Source organism: Miscanthus floridulus, chromosome 2 (genome assembly GCF_019320115.1).
Source record: "Miscanthus floridulus cultivar M001 chromosome 2, ASM1932011v1, whole genome shotgun sequence".
Lineage (NCBI taxonomy): Eukaryota > Viridiplantae > Streptophyta > Magnoliopsida > Poales > Poaceae > Miscanthus > Miscanthus floridulus.
The window spans coordinates 14,214,345-14,232,148 of NC_089581.1; the positions used below are offsets into that span (position 1 = coordinate 14,214,345).

Below are 17,804 nucleotides of genomic sequence, written 5' to 3' on the forward strand. Positions count from 1 at the left end.
GAGCGACACAATCACCCTATGCACAAGAATTCTTCTAACCGCTCAAGATCTTCATAGCAAAAGGATACACCGTGGAGGGTCCAACGGAGTTGGAAGCACTAGAGGAGGCAGATAGAAGAGAAACATGGCTGAATTGTTGAGTTGCTCTTGCCAGGGTCGGATAGACATTTTATAGCCGGTCTAGAAAGATGAATCTAAGTGCCCGTGAAGCAATAATGCTCTTGTAAAAGTTTTGAAGCATGGGCTCATGAGCTAACATAGACGGTGACAAATAGTAGACCCTAGATCAAGATTTTTTACCTATGATTGCGGTCCTATCGAGGGCACAGATGTGATAATTTTGGAATAAAATTACTTTTATCCCAAAATTAGGGGGCATCTGTTTACACCAAAATTTGGAAGGAGAGTCACAGGGACTCAAAAGCTCCCAAGATCATGTCATCAAGGAATCAATTGCATGCAGATCGGAACTAGCTGATTCAAATGCAGCACTAGAATCGACTTTCTTCAGGTAGCGCCAGCAGATAACGACAAAGGCTACGATCGGCGCTAGGACAAAGCATGTTGGACTCTACAAAAAGGAAAAGATTAGAGTCTAAGTTATCTTAAATTAGGAATGTTTTCTTTTAGGGCCAAAGATTATGATGAGTCGTGCTTAGATAGGAGTCATGCATAGGTCTCGAATATAAATATCAAACCCCGGCTATTGTAAAAAGACACACAATCAATCCAATACAAATTATTTACTTTTTTTTGGCTCTGGCCACCCCTTAGGAGTAGGAGTAGAGTAGATCTCGGTGAGTTCTTTAGCAAGTACGGCTGCATCAATCTGGTCAACCTCCACTGCTTGTCTATAAGTATCGTCATGGCTTATACTTCTGTTCGTACGGCTGCATCGATCCGGTCGACCTCCACTGCGACTCTAGTATAAGCTAGTTATCGACTCTTGTCTAGTTCAAGTATGGCTGCATCGATCTGGTCGACCTCCACTGCTCGAACTAGATTAAGGTCAAGTTATCGGCTCTATCTAAGGGTGGCGTTCTTTCGGATAGATTCATTAAGTTACCGATATTGCTTATTGCTTCCATTGTTTATTTAATTACAGCAATATCACTTCGCCCGATTGGGATTGATCTAGATCGGCCTTATATCTTGTTTAACCCATCGTTTGTTAATCTAAATTGATCTAATATGTACTTTAAACGATGAGTTATGTTTTATCGGTTGTTTTATATCAATCTTGATCATGCATAGCGTGCGGTTAAGGCATGTCTGATCTTGAGTAGATCTATTGGCTACCAAAAAACGTTCCATAGCCCGTTATCATGGCATGTGTGATTCTATCTCACACCACACTATTAGCACCGTGGAGTGGGGATCGTTATTTGGTAGATTTGTTCCGGAGAGGGAATGACCTTAACTATGCGTTATGCCTAAATCGATTGTTTTAGCCGATATCGAGCGCTTTCACGAACAGTTCACATTACGAGATCGTTGAAGTAGGGATAGGTTGAAAGATGTGTTAGCCCCATGATCTTATTATTGTATTATGACCTACATGATTCTGCCTCATGCCCCACTGATATTAGTGATAAGTTAGGGTCGTCGAGTCTATTGTTGTTTCTACGGCCTGCATGATTCTGCCCCATGCCCCACTGCTCATAGCGATAGATGAGATCTAACAAGTTCATTAGATTTATCTTTATTAAATGGTTGAATGGTGATGAACTGTTTCTTTTATATAAAAGGGGTTCGGTTACTTGCAGTCATTGGCTTAGCATAAATTAATCATTGTTGATATCCTTTTGCCATTGACCAACATTTGTCTGAATAATGATATTTCATCCTTAACGATAACCGATTCTTCTTACACAACCCCATGAGCTTTAACTGATTTATTCTTATGAATATGCTGGAATTGACTATTTAGTCGATCTCCTTTCATATCAGCTCTTAGAGCCGTACATTCGGGGCTGTCTGGCAACACCGACACGTTCCGCCCTAAATTACTGATAAGCTTTCTCTCTTTATCAATTAAAGGAGAGTTATAGGAACTCAAAAGCTCCCAAGATCATGTCATCAAGGAATCAATTGCGTGCAGATCGGAACCAGCTGATTCGAATGCAACACTGGAATCGACTTTCTTCAGGTAGCGCCAGCAGATAACGACAAAGGCTACGATCGGCGCCGGGACAAAGCATGTTGGACTCTACAAAAAGGAAAAGATTAAAGTCCAAGTTATCTTAAATTAGGAATGTTTTCTCTTAGGGCCAAAGATTGTGATGAGTCATGCTTAGATAGGAGTCATGCGTAGGTCCCGGGTATAAATATCAAACCCCGGCTATTGTAAAAAGATACACAATCAATCCAATATAAGCTATTTACTTTTTTCAGCCCTGGCCACCCCTTAGGAGTAGAGTAGAGTAGATCTCGGCGAGTTCTTCAGCAAGTATGGCTACATCAATCTGGTCAACCTCCACTGCTTATCTGTAAGTACCATCATGGCTTATACTTCTGTTCGTATGGCTGCATCGATCCGGTCGATCTCCACTGCGAATCTGGTATAAGCTAGTTATCGACTCTTATCTAGTTCAAGTACGGCTGCATCGATCTGGTCGACCTCCACTGCTCAAACTAGATTAAGGTCAAGTTATTGGCTCTATCTAAGGTTGGTGTTCCTTCGGATAGATTCATTAAGTTACCGATATTGCTTATTGCTTTCATTATTTATTTAATTACAGCAATATCACTTTGCTCGATTAGGATTGATCTAGATCGGCCTTATATCTTGTTTAACCCATCGTTTGTTAATCTAAATTGATCTAATCTGTACTTTAAATGATAAGTTATGTTTTTATCGGCTGTTTTATATCAATCTTGATCGTGCATAGCGTGCAGTTAAGGCATGTCTGATCTTGAGTAGATCTATTGGCTAGCGAAAATTATTCCATGGCCCGTTATCACGGCCTGTGTGATTCTACCTCACACCCCAATGTTAGCACCGTGGAGTGGGGATCGTTATTTGGTAGATCTATTCTGAAGACGGCATGACCTTAATTGTGCGCTATGCCTGAATCGGTTGTTTAAGCCGATATCGAGCGCTTTCACGAACAGTTCACATTACAAGATCGTTGAAGTAGGGATAGGTTGAAAGATGTCTTAGCCTCATAATCTTATTACTGTATTATGGCCTATAAGATTCTACCTCATGCTACACTGATATTAGTGATAAGTTAGGGTCGTCGAGTCTATTGTTGTTTCTACGGCCTGCATGATTCTGCCTCATGCCCCACTAGTCATAGCGATAGATGAGATCTAACATGTTCATTAGATTTATCTTTATTAAATGGTTGAATGGTGATGAACTATTTCTTTTATATAAAAGGGGTTCGATTACTTGCAGTTATTGGCTTAGCATAAATTAATCATTGTTGACATCCTTTTACCATTGACCAATATTTGTCTAAATAATGATATTTCATCCTTAATGATAATTAATTCTTCTTACACAACCCCATGAGCTTTAACTAATTTATTCTTATGAATATGCTGGAATCGACTATTTAGTCGATCTCCTTTCATATTGGCTCTCAGAGCCACACATTCGGGACTGTCTAGCAACATCGGCACATTCCACCCTAAATTACTGATAAATTTTCTCTCCTTGTCAATTGCAGGGTCAAATTGACTGGTACGTCTCAGGAGGAGCGCGCTTGATCGACCACTCCTGTGCTGAAGCTAGGCGGATCTCCAGCTTCATCGAGCGGACCTTTCCGGCTTGCTCGTGTGCCCTCAGCACAGGACAAAATTCCGTGTCGACACACGTTTCTGGCACGTCTAGTAGGACCCCACAATCGTCATGGCGGTTCACAACAACAACGACATCCTTATGGTACATTATGAAGATCTACCTGATGGAGATAAAGGTGTCATCAGCAAAGCTATAGAAAAATAGCTTGCTATAGAAAAATGGCTTAATAGATATACACAGCTAGCATTTTTAATATTTAGCTATCTGTATGGATATTTATTCATGGTTTAAATCACTTCTGGCCTATTTTGATGAAGTAAATCCTAATTAGTATGCCAATCACTTTTTTTGGTCTTTTATGTTTTGATTGTACAATTGTATTGACTGCATAGCTTGCTGAACGTTGCAGCATTGCCTGCAAATATGCCCGTGTGAATTGGAAACTCTTGGCAGCTAAGAATACAGTTTAGGTTAAAATGTGACATTTGCTTGCATCATGACTGGAAATAGGTAGGAAAGCATTACCGGACAAACATTTAATCTGGGTTAGTTACACATGCTTTTTAAGTAGTAGCGACAAGTTGCAGTTCAAACAAATAGTGTGTTTCACTTTCAAGATCATTTATGTTTCTATGGATTGACTTATTTCTGCTCCTTGTATTATATGTATCCTCTTGATTTTCTTGGCTGCATTCATTTAGCCTAAATAACAATAGTTTCCGCCTTTGGCTGTATTGTATTAGTACACAACGCTCCAGTGAGTTGTGTTCTATTTGTTTGTTTTTTATTTGGCAGTATAATACTGTAATCTCTATGGTCATAGGCGGAAACTGTTCTTTATGGCTAGCACTACCAGATTTTCCTGTTAGTATGACAGTGACTTTTTTGGGTCTTGTATGTTTGATTGTGCAATTGTATTGACTGCATAGCTTGTCCAATCCTCACAGCATTTCCTGCAAATATGCCATGTGAATTGGAAATTTTAGGCAACAAAAAAGGGGGTTTATATTAAAATATGTTGTATTCTCTTACATCACAACTAGAAATTGGCGAGATAGCATTGCTGGACATGCCTTTTTAAGTAGTTATAGCAAGTTGCAGTACAAACAAATTATGTGCTCCACTTTTTAAGTCATTTATGACTGTATGGATTGACTTATTTCTAGTTCTGGTATATCTGTGACCAAGTGTATCTTGGCTGGATTCATTTAGACATAAAAATAGTCCCTGCCTTTGAATTTGTTGTATTAATACAGGGTCCAGTGAGTCGTGTTCTTTTTTAGTTATGGGCGGCTCAATTACAGTAGTTTTACAGGTTTGATGCAATAGATAATTACTAGCAGTAGTGAATATCCTTGTTAGCATGCCACTCATAGTCACATCTTTTTAGGTCTTGTATGTTTGATTGTGCAATTGTTTGACTGCATGGGTAGTCGACTGATGCATCATTGCGTGGAAATATACCATGTGAATTGCAAAGTCTAGGCAACAAACAATACAATTACATCAAAATGTCAAGTGCCTGCTTGCATCATGACTGGAAATTGGCAGGAAAGTATTACGGGACCAAAATTTAATCTATGTTAGTCATACATGCTTTCTAAGTATCAACGGCAACTTGCGATTCATTTTCTAGATCATTTATGGTTGTAAGGATTTACTTATTTCTATTAGCGGTATATAAGTATCCTCCTGATCATTTTGTCTGCATTTATTTAGCCATAAAGAATAGGTCCTGCCTTTGACCTGACTGTAACAAATCCATATCTATGTCAGAACGAGGATGCGTTGGACTATCAAATTTGTTCTTTATATTTATATGGTTTGGTTGTCAGGTTGTCACATTACTATGCTCGGAACACATTTCATATCGCAATTACGTTCAGTTGAGTTCAATTTTAATGCCTAATTAATAAGTTCAGTTTAGATCAATGTTTCATTGTTTAGTTCCTAAGCCTTTCATTTTTTTGGTTAGTTTCAGGTTCAAGTTCAATATTTTTTGGTTAAGTTTCTGGTTCAGTATAGTTATTAGTTTAGTTTTTAGTTAATTCTAGTTTTGTTTGATTTAACTTTTTTAGATTGAGTTCATGTGTCAGAGTACCTAGACTTTAGTTTCAGTTTTAGTTACTTATCAGTTCAATTTTTAGTTTACTCTACTTTTATTTTAGTTAAGTTTTTTCGGTTAGAGTTGAGGTTTCAGAGTATCTAGACTTAGTTTCAGGTTCATTACCGTTATTAGTTCAGATTTAATTAACTCTAATTGTTTTGGTTAAGTTTTTAAGTTGCAGTTCAGTTTGTTTTATTATGTCATCTTAATTGTATATTCAGTATAAGTGTTGTATTTTCTCTCAATCTATAGTATAAGTTTCTTAAAAGTAGCTTCAGTATATATTCAGTAGAAGTTTCTCTCAATCTAATTTTAGTATATATTTTGCACCTGCGGTTCTAGATTCTCTGTACTCTACTATTCTTCTCTCTATGTTTGTTAACTGTGAGCATATATATGTTTGTTAAGCAGTTGTTGTTTGGTGGATCTATAGGGGTCTTCCAACCATTTGGCAGCAGTCAGCTGTTTTTTAGCTATTTTTGCCATCAGCTGCTGCTCTATGTTTGCTAAGCAGCTGTTGCTTTTTTTTTTTACCAAATCTCCCCTCTCCTCTCCTCTCATTTGTTTTGCCGATGATGAAATTGTCCAAGTCCATATATTATATAGAATATGAGCTGATGATCAAGAACCTATGAGGAACTTGACATCATTAGCAGCCGCCCCTACATTACCTTCTTCTCTCTTCTCTGTTATGATGCCTTGATGCTCCAAGTTCATGATCAAATGATGATTGATATGTTTTTGAGGCCTCTACTACTGCTACTACTTATTTTTTTTTTATATTGTTGTTTTATAGGACCACTTTGGTTTATAGACCTTTTTAATTTCTTATGCATTCTCGCGTACCTAAAACACACTTTCTTGCATCTATTAGAACAAAGCATTGTCTTTGATTGGTGAGCTGGTGTGAGCAGTGAGCTGCCAATGCTGATGCTGCTTTGTAGACCCTCTTCTCCTAGTCCTACTATTTCTACTCTCCTGTTCTCTGCTCCTACTTCTTCTACTCCTCTCCTCTCCTGTCTCTCTACTATAATTGTTTTCCTTGACATAAATTTAAGAGAAGATATGACCGAACCCCCTTCGTCGGATCTGTCAAATAATTATATATATGATCTGGGCTTCCAACCAGCATTGGAGAGGGCAAACCACCCATATCCAAGCATAGTAAGTAACATGTTTAAAGACACCTCTATAGATATTTTGTTCTGATATATATAATTCTTAAATATAGATAATTCATCCTATACCATGGTTCAGAGAGACACTCTCAAATTTTGAGGTTGATTTCCTCAATGTTGATACATTTCCTATAGATGATCGAATCAAGCAATGTTGAATTGGCTTTTCTATTATCGCTAGGGCGGGTAACCAACAAGTTATGGTTTTATACATCGATAGGACGAGCAGCGGTCAACCTCATGACATTACTACGTAAAAATATGTTGTGCAAGCATGTTTAAGGGCGCTTCAAAATATTGGGTACAATATTCCTATATACTCCTCCATGAGTATTGCTGCTTTGAATGTGGGCCTCCACTACGATATTGGACTGTTTTGTGCAAAGCTTGTTGAGGACAATATGAATGATGTGGTCAGTCTCATAACTTATATCCAGATTTATTGTTATGTCTATATATATGCATGGTTCTGATAACCATATTTTTTTCCAACACTTGCAGATTCAGGAGAACGACGTAACATACATAAGTTGTAGCTTTGAAGCCATTTTAAATCATGCCATGTATCACTTGGGTCGTTATAAATGGGAATATGGTGGCCCTGTTTCCACTTCAGAGGGAATCCAGGTAAAAATTCTTGTGACTAGGAGTGAAGGTTCTCGACCAATGCTGATCATCGTCAGTAGACCCTATCTTATGAAGCAAAGGAGAGTGCACTAGTAAATATATTGCGCTACATCAGTGACATTTTGGCATATGAAATGAATGATCTGCACTTCTCCGAGTACGTGGTACAATGTTAGAAAATTTAGAAAGTTAAATTATTGTTAGTGGTAATAATGAACTGATCTAAATTATTATGGTTTGTAATGAATAAATTTAAATTATTATGTGTTTGTAATGAAGTAATTTAAATTATTATGGGTTTGTAATGCATATATCTTCTTATCAATTAGTTGTTGATATAATGTTCTTTTGAATTATATATATATATATATATATATATATATATATATATATGTATATATGTTCTGGTCATATTTAAATTTTTAAATTTCCAATTTTTTAGTGTGAAAATGTACTATAAAGGTGGTTATAGAGTGAACTGCCCCTACAAATAGGATTTATAGGGGCGGCTGGTGTTACAACCGCCCCTACAAATTATTTTTGTAGAGGCGACTGTTGTTAACAACCGCCCCTATAAATACAGTTGTAGGGACACCTGGTGACACCAGCCGTCTCTATAAATCGATTTGTAGGGGTGGTCTAAGAACCACCCCTATAAATCAGCGATTTATAGCCACGCTTTGGTAGGGACGGCTGACCAAACCGCCCCTACAAATGTCCATGAGCCGCCCCTACAAAGCCTATCTGTATTAGTGTCTCTTTACCGCCCCGCATTTAAGTTTTTGCATTGTATCATATTTCGACGCTCCTTCTCGGAGCCTAAGATGGCGCCTAGCTAGGGGCGTCATGGCGTGGGATAGCCATTGAATCTATCCGGGTGCTTGCGATGCTTTTTTAAAACAAAAATGAACTTTTACCAACCTAAATTCTTGTTTTTTTATAGAACGAAGTAGTCATTCCAAGAAAAAAAATGATGGGCTCTCATTGAGTGCAGTGTCAATTTTGCCCGATGCACACACGATCATATTGCAGTGTACATTCATCACGGTTTCATTTTTTTTTTGAGAAATTCACACTGTCAGATATAGCAGTACATGTTTTTGTTCACACTTAACTAGTTTCATTCAAGCCAATCTGTACATTACAATACGCGTGGCCTTCACTTCACATGTAAGGTCCAACTAATACCTCAGCGACGTTCTTTTGGCTGAGAGTACGTACAATATATGATGCTTGGGTCGTGATTTCGACCATCACTATAACTATATAATCATCTACACACATCATAGTCATATATATAGGATATGTAATCTAATATAAGTAGTAAATTCGTAGCTAGTCAAATATGCCATGCACGTGTGTGACATGTCGTGCGCGCGCGGTACACTGCTGCTAGCTATAGCACCACGAACCCACCAGCAAGAGCAGCCGTGCGTTTATCGCTTGTCTTCGATAGATATAGATGAAACAGTATCATGATCATGCGTACTGTGTGCTGCGATGGTTACGTTGGTGGACGCGATCGGCCCGCACGCACGCCGGCACGATGCTGGGCCTGGCTTAATTAGATGGGGTAGGACGGCAGCTTGGCGAGGCCGCAGACGCCCTCCCCGCGGACGCCGCGGCGGATGCGGACGTAGCCGCCCTCGCCCCACGACGCGCCCCACGAGTTCTTCATCAGCCAGTACCTGCTGCCGTCGGCCGCCGTGCCGTACCCGACGGCGGTGATGGCGTGGTTGAGGTCCGTGCCGCACTCCCCGCCCAGCACGCCGCTGTCGTAGAACCGGAACGCGTGGTCCTCGCCGTTGATGGCCACGGACACGGGCTGGTTCGCCACAGCCGCCGCCAGCGCGGCCTCGTTGTTGCGCGGCACGTCCTCGTGGCCCCGGATGGAGGCCGCCCGCGCGGATGCGGCGGACGAGCGGCACGACCCGTCCTCGCCCTGGTACGGGTACCCGGACTCCGAGGCCAGCCCGCCGCGGCGCTGGATGAACTGGAAGGCGTCGTCCATGAAGCCGCCCTCGCAGCCCTGGTCCTCGCCGTTGACGTCGCAGTCCACCAGCTCCTGCTCCGACAGCGACACCAGCCGCCCCGTCCGGATCTTGTTCAGCCCTTCCACCGCCGCCACCGCCGAGAACGCCCAGCAGCAACCTGCGTGCACATGCAGCCTATGTTAGTGCATGCATGTAGTAGACTCTAGTCTTCTTCTAGTATAAGCTCCACTAGTCCAGTGTCCGTTCTGCTATTTACCTTTCCGTTTCGAGTTTTGACCGCACGCGTGCGCGCGCTATGAATTGAAAAGGCTAGCTAGATGGAGACGTATCCACGCATGCACGGCACGACTGCAAAATCTGCACTCCACTAGTATCTTTTACCAACTACGTACTTGTCAGTATATTTTCATCAGCTATTTTTAACCTAATAACGTTCATTTGTTTTTTCGTTTCAAATTAAATACTTGAGAATCAGTCACTAGTATTCAGTATGCATGCATCATGCATGTGTGCAGGTGTTTCGTTCGTTTTTTTTTTGACAGAAAGGTGTTTGGTTCGTACCACACTTTCCCTGGTCCTTGACGCCGGTGACGGCGCCCATCGCCCGCCAGTCCACGCTCTGCGCCGCGTCCGCCAGGCTGAAGTTCTCGTACTTGAACCGGCCGCCGCCGCCGCTCCCCGCAGCCGCCGGCGACGGGCGCGGCCGGAACCCGGTCCTGGCTGCCCGGAACTCCTCGTCGGTGAGGTCGGCGAACCTGTTGGTGGCCAGCCGGTGGCTGTGCTTCCCTGCAGCGTTAAACGAGTCAATGAACTCCGCGTTGGCCCGGAATATCTCCAGCCGCCGCGCCTTCTCCGCCTCGTCCTTGTACGTGCGCCCGTGATCCGCCATCCACTTCTCGTGCCGCGACGCCATCACGGTGGCGGCGGCCTCCTCCCCTCCGGCCAGCTCGCGAGCCGCGAGCGCACGAGGAGCGGCGGCGGTGCACACGCTGCCCACGACGAGAACGGTGAGGAGGAAACGTGACGCCGACATGTTTGCAGCAATTTTTTTCCCCAAGTGAATGGTCAAAGCAAGTGCGGCTGCTATGCACCCAGCAGCTTGGTGTGTACTTGGCACTGTGCAAATGTGCAATGCTAGTTTCTTTAGCTCATGTGACCTAGCTAGCTGCTGATGCTTGGCCAAATCCTGCAATGCAGGCAGGGTTTATATAGCAGTTCAGGGAGCCGGAAAGGACCAGTGCAAAAAGTATATATAGTTAGGCATGGTTAACTGTTACTCTATCATTAGTGCTAGCAGGCGATATAGCCTAACAAATCATATCCATGGAGGAATCATGACGACTGACGCGAAGAAAAGAGGCGTGGAGTAAGCTCCTACATGGACGGCCGTTGTCAATCACTCGTATTCTCTTTCACTCGTTCTCTTGAAAGGGTCCAAAATTCATGAGCATGCAAGGACATATCACTCTGTTCGTTTGGCTTATAAATCGTACTTTTTCATCCAACGAATATTATTTTTCTCTCACAACAAATCAGCCAACAATACTTTCAGTCATGGCTTATCAGCCAAGCGAACATGGCATCAGTGCATCAATCTTGATGCAGCTAGTGGACATCAGTGCATTAATTAGAATAACGAACATGGTGTTACCGGCCGTTTTATTTTCGACGAGAGTGAGACGGGCAACAACAGGGAGTCCACACGAGTTTACAAATATGCGTCGCGCACTTGCGGCTTGCGCTACCGGTCGTTGGTTCGTTGGGTTCCTGCTGGCCAGGGCTGCCTCTGCTGGTGGGAACTTGGAATTGGACTGGTGACGTGAGCCAGCGGCTCTCCTTGATCCAGCCGTGAGTGATTTGTGGGTCAAGACGTCAAGAAATTTGAAGTGATCGATGTGGATTCCTACGGTAGCCACGGAATCTCTTGGCTTGCAGTACGTAGAGAGATCATTGGGTCTCTCTTATCCTTGGAGAGATTGGCATCGGCCATTTCGTGGATACAAATTAAAGTGCCTAGGTGTCGTTTGGGATTTAGTAATTTATTGGCAAATATGCCCATACGTTGTAATGTGAGAAAAAAGTACCAAACATTTAAGAACCAAGGACCGAAATAATACATATCTCTTTATATTTTACTCTTTGTATAAAATTTCGTATAGAATTGTGCTTGAAAAGATATTTGTAATTAAACTGAACAACTAACTTCAGATTTCAGTCCACAGTTTGATTGATTGAACCATATCGACTGGGCAATATTGTAACAATAAGATACGTTTTATTTCTAATTAGAATTGTACCAATAGTTTGGTGATGAAGAAATATATTTACTAAAGAAGAGGTCAAGGGCTTAAAGGTGTATAGTATTATTATATTTATTATTATATTATTATTGATATTTATGGGGACCGACTAAATTAGAACCGGAAGTTGAAAACTTACGATTCAAGTGGATGCTTATAAAGCTTGAAAAAAGAACGGACGAAACCAGTTCGAACAGAGACGCGCAAAAAAAAGAGCATATGTGATTTGGATTGTTTTGCTTATTATGGATTGATTCTAAGCTAAAATGCACCTGGAGGAGGACCCCTCGGTCTCTTGCCGGGCACCAACGCCAAAGCATCGTGGTAGGGCTGGTCTCTTTGCCAGGCACGAACTTCAGATTGTGGACGTATTATGTTATGGAAAAATAAAAGGCCAAGTTGAAAGAAACATTTTGCCTCTTTATTATTAGGTATTGGTATAGGTATAGATATCTCTTTCTTTGAATTTATTTATTCTATTTCTTTAGCTTACAATGTGTTTACAAAAAATAATTGCACTGTACTGTGCAAAAGATTTTGAGAGGCGACGGTTAAAACAGTTAACTTGGGTGGTTTTAGAAATCTCTATCGTGCCATGTAAAAAAATCTAGTCTTTTTTATGTCATGCTCCCAACCGTCATTGGATCGAAAATCGGTTTCCAAGGACAATTGTGTTAAGCCAACAACAATCAATTTACGGATATAATTTATAGAAACTCCTACAAATAAACTCCTAGGGACGACTTGTTTAATGAACCCTCCATAGTTATACTTTTAAAGTTTTCAATATTTCCTGTTCTATTTGGATTTTGCATTCTCTCACTATTTTTTATGTATATATTTTTCCACGCTGAGGATACCCTCATTTACGTTCCGATAAACAGAAATACAAGCGTATGATGTAACAGAAGTGCAGACAGAAAATAGATACCACCTCCACCATATCTGCACTCTGTCTTAGAGTTAGATATAGAACTAAAAAGTTTAGAACCCATGCCTATTGAGGATAACAGAAAGAGTACTACATGCCTGCTATTTCCGTCCCAAAAAAATAATGTTCTAGAATTCAAAATTTATCCCGATGTTCTAGGATTCAAACCTCATGTATGCATAATCTAGCGCGTTAATCCCGTGCATGCATGATTAAATGAAAATATATTTTCTTTATCTTGTACATGCAACTCAACTAATTAAAGGTACATGCGTCTTTTTCATCCACACTTAATCTGTCCGAAATTTTCTAAAACATTATTTTGTTTTGAAGGGAGGGAGTACCTTCCAGACCAACCCGAACAAGCCACACAGAAAAGCAACACAGAGCTGAGAAAAAACAGACTACTGAAATCCATCCTCCCTATTTTTTTTTATTTATCTACCATTAACCTTTATTCCCGTATACCAAAACTGCTCAGCGGCCACGCCGCCCGTTACTGTTCTATGATACTGTAGCGATCGGTTTTCCTTTTGGCTTTTCCCCCTCCCTTCTTCCCCACGAAGAAAAGGCTCCGCCCGCGCCGGCCCTCTCCGCTGCCCCACCTGTCCTAGGTGCCGGCCCTCGCGAGGCCGCACTGCCGAGCGGCCACCGTGCCCCCTCACCCCTCCCCGACGCCACGATGCCGTCGAAGCCGCGATGCCGCAGCTCCGCCCTCTCCGGCTCGGCTTGCGCTCCACCCCTCCCTCTTTCCGGCTTTGGCGGCACGAGGTCATTCCATGCCACCACGGGACTCCGACGTGGCCAAACCCTAGCGGCGCAGCCCGGCACCATCACGCCCGCGCCGGCTTCCCTGTCGCCTCGGCGGGCCACCGCGCCATTGTTGGCTTCACGGCGGACTCCCGCACCGGACGCGGCAGGTAAGGACGCCCTTCGTTTTTGGCCTCGCCTGCCCCTGCTCGTGTACATATCTCCTGCGGATGAATCTTCGTGATCCGTTCCTCTCGCTGCTGCAGAAGAAGGGCGGTGCCGGAAAGAGCGGCCGCCACAGCCACCCCGGTACCTCACTGTGAATGTTAACATAGCATTTCAATTTAGATCTGCTTAATTGGCATGACTCGATATTATTTTACTGTGCCTTATTTCGGGTCAATTCTATTTACACAAATTGCATAACATTATCCAATGTGTTCGTCAAAACAGGCTAAAGTAGGCTCACATTCTGTGCTATGTGATTTTCTTACTGTAGTACTCACCTTCAAGCATTATTTACTGGGACAGTGGTCATGGAAATATTTTAAATGAGTGCCAGATTTCGGTCCACGTCCAATGTGACCTGACATGCAACAACATGGAAGCTATTTCCTTACCTTTATATGATGACATTTTGATGTCCTTATTGCTCGACATCTATATGCAATTATTCTATGAGCACATTTTGTTAACTTGCCATTGTGTACTATGATTTGGAAAATGCAGATTATTTCTGTCCGGGCTGTAAATCAAACGTACAACAGCTCCACCAAATGAAAAAATGAATACTTCCAACGGTTCAGAGTAAGTTATTTAGTGCTCCCTGACCTATGGATTGCAAGCTACTTGAGTCACTAAGCGGTTCCATATGTAATATACGTCTATTCCGGCAATAGTTAATGTGCATTTTCAGATTAAGAGGACACCCTTCCATGTGTGGATGCTTCACGGTCCTCTCCTTCCTTTCTGCTCTAGGTAATAGCTCCGAAACCTGCTTCCTTTGCCCAGGTTGTTGGGGTCAGTGTACGCATGTTTTTTCTTTTCTTCTATTGCCCTCCGCTTTCCCAAATTGAACTGCAAATCTTTGCCCTGCACATTTGTGAGCTAATAATGATTTCTACAAATTCATCGAACAGGTGTGGTCCAGTTGCAGCCTGCAGTGTGCCTGCTGGGGGTTCAATGTACGCATTCTTTTGACTTCTCTGTTCTTTTGTGCTCTTATGAGGTTTTAAGATTAAGAGGATACCCTTCCATGTGTCAATGTTTCACAGCTCCGACTGGACATCTGTATGTATCTAGAGTTCTTTGATATTCAATCAGTACAAATTACTTCTGTGGTATATTTTGCTTCCTTATCTTATACTGCCATTTTGGCATGCCTTTGTTATGTTAAATAAAAAGAATGGCTACATGTTGGTCAAATAAATGTTCTAATAACCTTTACCAGATCCTTTCCCAATCAATGTCATGTCTTTCTTTTGCCCAGGCCTTCAAAGTTTTATGTAACCAGTGCAAAATATACGCAAGGATCCTCTAAATGGCTCTGTTTGTTCAGACAAGAGTTGTTGGTCATGTTGAATCTATTCAAACCGGAACCTATTTAGTTTTGTTTGATTCCATTCCTGAAGGACGGGCTTGGTGCAAGCGGTAGAGTCTTACCGCCTGTGACCGGAAGGTCCCGGGTTCGAGTCGTGGTCTCCTCGCATTGCACAGGCGAGGGTAAGGCTTGCCACTGACACCCTTCCCTAGACCCCGCACAGAGCGGGAGCTCTCTGCACTGGGTACGCCCTTGATTCCATTCCTACAGTTTCATTTACCTCTTTTTGGCATGATGGACCACTTGATGACTAACATTTGCATAGTACAAAGTTACATTGTGAAGGAGTTGTTACCCCTTTCAGAACAAGATGCAGCCTTTCATTTCCTCTTTTCCCCTCCTTCCACTTTATACACTTTATTTTTACATTCATGGACATGCATCGCTCATGACACAATTTTGAATTACAACATTCTAAATTCCAAAAGGCAAGGTATATGTTTACTTTCAGTTGTGTTCAGAGTTTCCTTAAGAAAGTAGCTGGACACATCTGGTCTACATCCTATGAATATTGTTAGGAGTTTCCTGCTTATATGAACATATGAATTAGACTGTACCTTTATTGCCTTACTCCAAACTCGAGAGCCTTATGCCCTTATGATCTTGCCCATGGTGCCGAGAAGGCCTGCACCATGGTACTCCCATGATATTTGACATGTTTTCCACACATTACCTTAGTTTTATCTGCTTTTTTGTGACTTCCTCTCCTCTATGCTTCTTCGCTATAATTTTCCGCCTCTGATTCGTGCATGCATTCCATATGGGTTCGTAGACCCCACCCCCACCCCCACGAAAGACTCTGTAACGAAGAGCTAGATTTGGTGTCACACTAATGTTAGATGCAGGCCATGATTCTTTTTTCCCACGAACAAAATATGTATGCTCTCTAATAATCTATGCATTTTTTTCATTGGTCTACATGAAGTGTTCAGCACAGTAGGTCCACGACCAATATAGGTATAGCTGTATATGTGTTCATTCTTTGACCGTCAATGCACAAATTGGTCCTTATTCCCTAACATTGACCCATGCATGCTTTCTCCATATGCTATTCTTGGTATTTTTTTTATTCCTCATCTGATGCTTCATGCTTGCAACATATATGTGTACAGCTCTTCTATAAGGCCTACTAGGAATTACTGATTCGTTTACACTAATTTCTTACTGGTTGCAACAAAACTTAATAGATCTAATGCACCATGTGCCAATTGCTCATTATGTTCTCTTCCTAAGATGCTGCTTCAAAATATCCATCCATTCCTGCTTACTTAGAGTTACACTATTTCTGATGTACATAGCCAGCTACAGATTTTCTGACTCTACATGCTAATCTCGTTCATTCATTGACATGTTCAGCTATGGACGCAGACAACTTTCTACTTAGGGAATCTGCGATGACCAGAATACCGAGAAGACAGTAATATTCATTAGCTCCAATTAAGGCATATTGGCTTCATAGTTTTGACCATGACGCTGCCAGCCAAATATTACTATGAATTCAGTTTTGGTTGTTGTAGTTGAATATATATTTGAAATGGTACATGTTGTTCCTTGCTTGGGCTTCCAATCTCTGTAAGAACTACCGAACGGTCTCCTTATGTTTTACTGTTCTTTCCAATTCAGGTGGTCAACACCTCTCATGTCTCTGTTCTTTGCTACTCTTTTATATAAGAGCATGGGAGCTGCAAGACCTTAGTTTGTCGATTTATGAGGCAGCAACTATGCATGCTCAATTATTTCTCATGTTCAATTACTACCTGCGATCACATAGACATCACTTTGAAAATAATGGAACACTATTTATTCCTATTTTCTATGGTATTCTTGCCCCGCGCAATGCGCGGGGGGACTGACTAGTTATGTACATGTTTATAGCTCAGTCCACTGTTTTAGTATTTCAAAGTCACGCAACTTAGATCGACCGCAGTAGCAGGTTGAGTTATACATACAACTATAGAAAAACACTAACTATTAATGGAAGAATCATTCCAGTCCATACTAGAAGCTTTGGCCCTGTTTGCTCGGAGAAATTCTGTAGGAATCTGGAGAAATTTATGAGAGGAAAACACTGTTCCGGATGAAAAAAGAAGCGGATCAAGCCGGGTTTGAGGGAGAAATACTAAAACAGTGGACTGAGCTATAAACATGTACTATTCGAGCAATCGAATTCATTGAAGATCCCAATCGCTGCCATTTAGGCCAAGAGTAGTGGTAGCGCCACTGGAGTTGCATGAACAGAGGAGGATGTTGTGGCCGTGTGGGTGGTGGAAGTGGCGGCGGTAGCGTTGAAAGGTAGCAAGAGTATACTCACTATTATTGTTCCGTTCGGCTGGTAGAATTTTAGCTAAAATTAACTAAAAAACATTGTTCTGACTGAATTATTGTGATAGAAAAACACTGTTCCAGCTGAAAAAAGAAGCCGAACAAACCAAATATGAAGTAAGCCGAACGGGGCCTATAGGAAGCACTTTTAGAGAAGGATATTTTCCATTAATAAACAGACACTCTAACCACTTATATTGAGTGGTCTCTGTTAATGACTATATATAAAGGTGGTCAGCATGTG

The 17,804-nt window shown here is 41.7% G+C and overlaps 2 protein-coding genes across 13 annotated transcripts; one reads left to right on the plus strand and one right to left on the minus strand.

The window, feature by feature from the left end:
* Positions 1 to 8,748: 8,748 nt before the first annotated feature.
* On the minus strand, positions 8,749 to 10,825 carry LOC136537990 (senescence-specific cysteine protease SAG39-like). The gene is made up of 2 exons (XM_066529966.1): positions 10,219 to 10,825; positions 8,749 to 9,814 (listed from the first exon to the last, which is right to left on the minus strand). Exons 1-2 carry the CDS (start codon positions 10,688 to 10,690, stop codon positions 9,228 to 9,230), a joined length of 1,059 nt encoding a protein of 352 aa, XP_066386063.1. The 5' UTR covers positions 10,691 to 10,825; the 3' UTR covers positions 8,749 to 9,227.
* A 2,558-nt stretch (positions 10,826 to 13,383) lies between these two features.
* On the plus strand, positions 13,384 to 16,800 carry LOC136537991 (uncharacterized). Of its 12 annotated transcripts, none has more exons than XR_010779182.1 (6): positions 13,384 to 13,808; positions 13,905 to 13,947; positions 14,368 to 14,445; positions 14,555 to 14,616; positions 14,778 to 15,422; positions 16,595 to 16,800. XR_010779182.1 is itself a non-coding variant. In XM_066529977.1 (6 exons), the coding sequence occupies exons 1-3, from the start codon at positions 13,588 to 13,590 to the stop codon at positions 14,416 to 14,418; spliced, it is 315 nt and encodes a 104-aa protein (XP_066386074.1). In that variant the 5' UTR covers positions 13,384 to 13,587; the 3' UTR covers positions 14,419 to 14,445; positions 14,538 to 14,616; positions 14,778 to 14,822; positions 15,128 to 16,800. The 12 variants fall into 12 exon arrangements, 10 of the variants coding, with proteins under 10 accessions (XP_066386074.1, XP_066386068.1, XP_066386070.1 ...); XR_010779183.1 differs by having other exon boundaries at positions 14,778 to 14,928; positions 15,128 to 16,800; XM_066529977.1 differs by having other exon boundaries at positions 14,538 to 14,616; positions 14,778 to 14,822; positions 15,128 to 16,800.
* Positions 16,801 to 17,804: the final 1,004 nt, after the last annotated feature.

Excerpts from the sequence above, each read along its gene's own strand:
- LOC136537991 (XM_066529972.1), top strand. The coding sequence starts at position 13,588 with ATGCCGCAGCTCCGCCCTCTCCGGCTCGGCTTGCGCTCCACCCCTCCC. Across the intron at positions 13,809-13,904 it reads TCCCGCACCGGACGCGGCAG|AAGAAGGGCGGTGCCGGAAA; the intron begins GTAAGGACGCCC and ends TCGCTGCTGCAG. Across the intron at positions 13,948-14,367 it reads CGGCCGCCACAGCCACCCCG|ATTATTTCTGTCCGGGCTGT; the intron begins GTACCTCACTGT and ends TGGAAAATGCAG.
- LOC136537990 (XM_066529966.1), bottom strand. The coding sequence starts at position 10,690 with ATGTCGGCGTCACGTTTCCTCCTCACCGTTCTCGTCGTGGGCAGCGTG. Across the intron at positions 9,815-10,218 it reads CAAGGACCAGGGAAAGTGTG|GTTGCTGCTGGGCGTTCTCG; the intron begins GTACGAACCAAA and ends ATGTGCACGCAG.